At 46.5% G+C, this 4234-nt stretch overlaps 1 protein-coding gene across 1 annotated transcript in view; it reads right to left on the bottom strand.

Annotated features, from left to right (window-relative positions):
• Positions 1 to 3119: 3119 nt before the first annotated feature.
• The window catches only part of ANKRD16 (ankyrin repeat domain 16), a 16192-nt gene continuing 15077 nt past the window's right edge, over positions 3120 to 4234 (bottom strand). The window contains exons 8-9 of the mRNA XM_057387814.1: positions 4050 to 4234; positions 3120 to 3640 (exon numbers count right to left, since the gene is read on the bottom strand). The exon at positions 4050 to 4234 is cut by the window's right edge and continues 4 nt beyond it. Coding sequence (XP_057243797.1) covers positions 4079 to 4234 — 156 coding nt within the window. The 3' untranslated portion in view covers positions 3120 to 3640; positions 4050 to 4078. The remainder of the gene's footprint in view (positions 3641 to 4049) is intronic.

Here is a 4234-nt window from a genome sequence, read left to right as displayed (position 1 = left end):
TTTGGGGGTGGTCCTCAATTTATAGGGGTTCTTTATTTGGGAGAGGATCCTCAGTTTATAGGGGGCCTTTATTTGGGGGTGGTCCTTGATTTACGGGGATCCTTTATTTGGGAGGGGATCCTCAATTTATGGGGGTTCCTCAGTTTGAAGAGCTCCTTTAGTAGGGGTGTTCCTCAATTTGGGGGTGTTCCTCAATTTGGGAGGGTCCTAAATGTGGAGGGTCCTTTCTTTTTGGGGAGTCCATTATTTGGGGTGGTCTCAATGTAGGGGGGGTCCTTTAGTTGGGGAATTCCTTAATTTTGATGGATTCTCAGTTTGGGGGATTCCTCAGTTTTGGGAACTTCCACCATTTGGAGGGGCACCCTCAATTTATGGGGGGGGTCCTTTATTTGGGGACAGACCTGTTTGGGGGAGCCTCAGTTTTGGGGGCTCCTTATTTTGGGGGGTTCCTCAATTTAGGGGGGCAGTCTCTATTTGGGGTGAGTCCACTATTTAGGGGAGGGCCTCAATTTTGGGGGGGTTCCTCCATTTATTGGGGGGCCCTAAATTTGGGGAGAGAATCCACAGGTTTAGGGGAGTTCTCTATTTAGGGGTGCCCTACATTTGGGGGAATTCCTCTGTTTAGGAAGTTCATCAATTTGGGAACGTCCTCTATTGGGGGGGTCCTCAATTAGGATGGAGWATCCTCTTTTGGGGGGATTCTTCATTTAGGGGGGTTCTAAGTTTGGGGGAGGGTCCTCTATTTGGGGGATCCTTAATTTAGTGGGGCCCCTTAATTTGGGGATGGTCCTCAATATTGGGGAGATACTCAATTTAGGGGATTCCTCTGGGGAGCATCCTCAATTTTGGGGGATTCCTCACTTTGGTGTGATTCCTCAATTTGGGGAGGTTCCTCAAATTAGGAGGGTGTCCTCAATTTGGGGGGGTTATCAATTTTGTGGGATCCTTAAATTAGGGGGTTCCTCAATTTAGGGTTGTTAATTAGTCCCCATATAGGACCCCCCAATCCCTCCACATCCGCTGCTTTTCCATCCCATCCCAAAGACCCCATAAACCACTTTTAACGGGAATTTTGCTGATTATCCCACCAAACCCCCATAATTAGGGCACATTCCCACTTCCCAAACCCCACTTGCCCTTCTCCCCTGTGGCCCCTCCCACATTTTCCCCTTTTCCACCCCAAAACACGAGCTTTTCCTCTCATCCGGGTGCAGAAAATCCTATATTTTCTAAAAGATTTGAGTTTTTTTCATTTCATGGATTTTTTTTAAATCCTCACCACCACCCCATCTCCACTTCCCAGTGGGAGGCAGGAATTTCCCGTTTGAGGGCAAATTTCCACCCCACGGATCAGAATTGCARGGAAGGAGCACGTAGGCAGCGGGAACGGCAAAGCCGCTTACGGCGCCCGTGGATTAGGCACCCGTGGGGGCTTAAGGCATCTTAATTCCATCCTAAGGCCATGGAAATCCCTGTGGAAACACTGGGAATGATGGAGAAATGGGTGAAGCTCCCAAAATCCTGCYCAGGGTGGATTGGAATGGGAGCAAAGCCCTTCCTTGGAAAGGATTTGGAGATTTGGAGGAGCCAAGGCTGGAGAGTGGATGGTGATCCATAGAGATGGCCCTTTTTGGGTGGTGCATCTTTTCCAAAATCTGTGGAGAAAATCCAGGGAGGGAGGGAAGGAAAGGGAGGATGAGAAGGAAGAAAGGAAAGGAGGGAAAGAGAAATTGGGAAGGAATTCCTGGCTGGGAGGGTGGGGAGGGGCTGGGATGGAAATCCCAGAGAATCCCTGGATCTCTTTGAGTGCCAAAGGCCAGGCTGGACAGGGTTTGGAGCACCCTGGGATAGGGGAGGTGTCCCTGCCCATGGAAGGGGGTGGGAATGGGATGGGATTTAAGGGCCTTTCCAACCCAAACTATTCCAGCATTCTACGAAAAAGAGTTTCCTTAATTAATTCCCTCTCGGAGAAAGTGAATTTGTGATTTTATGTTATTTTATTTTTATGCTAATTCATTTTTATGTCATTTTGGTTGTATGTTATTTATTATTGTATATTAATTATTTTATGTCATTTTTATTATTTTTGTGTTGTTATTTTATTCTATTTTTGGTTTGTTTCTTTATTTTATGCAGTTTTTCTTCACTGTAATTTATTTCTTTGCTATTTCTCTTATTTACCTTTTTTGTCTGTCTTTTATTTCATTATCAATTTTTTAAAAAATATTTTATACTATTTTTATTTTATTTCTTTTTATTTTTATTTGATGGCATTTGATTTATTTTATGCCAGGCTGGACAGGGTTTGGAGCACCCTGGGATAGGGGAGGTGTCCCTGCCCATGGAATGGGGTGGGAATGGGATGGGATTTAAGGTCCTTTCCAACCCAAACCATTCCAGGATTCCYTGTGGCTSTTGGASCAGGASAGCCAAGGCTGGAAAAGGTGGAATAACAATTCCAAAGCCTTGAGCTCCTGGGCTCTGCTCCGATGGGAACGCGGCAGGATCCAATCTCACCGACACAAAAATGTCCTGACTCCCTCAGGGGAGTAACAAACCCTGACCTTGGGCAGCAAAAGCAGCTGGAAAAACGGGAAGGGCTCTTCCCTGGTGAATTCTGCACGAGTGATGCTGAATCCACGTTCCCTTTCGTGTTTTGAAGGTGATTTTGTGGTTTTGAGGTGTTTCCCTTTTGTGTTTCCATGGATATTTGAATTCCCACTGCTTTCCCCTGGACTCAGCAGCAATCCGAGCTCCTCAGCAGGGATAATGGGAGGAAAAGGCTATTTCATGGTTTGTTGAAATGATAAAAAGTGGGAAAATGAAGCAGCCCCTGGCATTTATTGCTGTAGGGAGGCCAGGGCTGGATTTATGGAAGGATCCAGGATTTTCAGAGGAATAAAACCATTTCCTCACCCACCCAGGGGCTGATACAGCTCCCAGCAATTCCTGCTCTAGGGATGGCAGGGCAAGAATTTTCAACTCAAACCCACCCAGCTCAGGCAAGAGCACAACTGAATTCACTCCCTGCCCAATTTTTAACATCTCCCATTGCCAAAAAAATCAGAATTCCATTTGTTTCTACACCCTGGCATTACAAATAGATGAGGACACATCACTTTTCTATGGAATTTATAATTCCAGCAACATAAACCCAACAGCTGCAGCTGCTCTTACCTCGCTGTGTATTCACAGACTTCAAGAGCAGATTTTTAGGATTTAAAGTTCATCAGTGCTGGGAATTGCCCAGAATTCCAGTCTGGAATAACAAACACCTCCTTATTTCAGTCTGATCCAAACATTCTCGATGTCCTCACAAGGATGAGGTCCCACTGTGGATTCCAGCAGGTTTTGGGATCAGCTCCGAGCTGCAAAAAGGATTTAAAAGGTTGATGCAGCTTTAAGAGTCCTTGTCTTACCCAAAGTGGGAAATGAAAGGAATTTAAGGGATTAGTGGAGAGCAGGTCCATGAAGGGCAATAAAATCAAGGATCCAGGTGGATCTTCATCGAGATGTTCAGTCTGGAAATTCCCACAAAAGCCATAAGGATCCCTAAAGTGCCACTTTCCTTCCTGGGATGGTTCTGTTTCATGGAGCTGGGATTTGCCAGGAGCTGCACAGGAAGAGGCAAAGCTCAGCCCTGGAGTTTGGAAGTGAAAAAGAAAATCAATTTACAACGATGGATGAGCATAGGAATGGGATAAAAACATGGAATGGGTTGGGTGGGAAGGACATTAAGGATTATCTCATTCCACCCTCTGCCATGGCACGGACACCTCCCACTATCCCAGGGTGCTCCAACCTGGCCTTGGACACTTCCAGGGATGGAGCAGCCACAACATTACTGGAAAATCTGTGCCAGGGCCTCACCCCCCTCACAGGGAAGAGCCAGATTTCCACTTTCTTTAAAATAATCCCATTTAAAACATGTTTTCTCCCAAAAAGAATTCCCAAGCGCCAAGCTTGGTTCCTCCGCTCAATTTTGGGTAAAAATCCGTCTTTAATCCGGTGTTTCCCTAAATGTAAATTTAATTATGGGATAACCATACCACGTGGAAAATGAGTGCGTTCCTCTTCTTCAAGTGTTGATTTGAGTTTCCTGGAAAACCTGGATGAGCTCAGGTCTCCTGGCCAGCTGCTGTGCCAGCGTTCCCGTGGCATCCGGAGCGTCCCGGAGCCCGGCACGGAGCAGGAGCTGAGCGGCCTCTGCCCTCTGCCCGGCGCTGGCTGCGTG

Source organism: Malurus melanocephalus, unplaced genomic scaffold (assembly GCF_030028575.1).
Source record: "Malurus melanocephalus ecotype Western Australia unplaced genomic scaffold, MMel_1.1 scaffold_1385, whole genome shotgun sequence".
Classification (NCBI taxonomy): domain Eukaryota; kingdom Metazoa; phylum Chordata; class Aves; order Passeriformes; family Maluridae; genus Malurus; species Malurus melanocephalus.
Note: the sequence above shows the minus strand (reverse complement) of the source record. Positions and strands in the feature narration are given on the sequence as shown.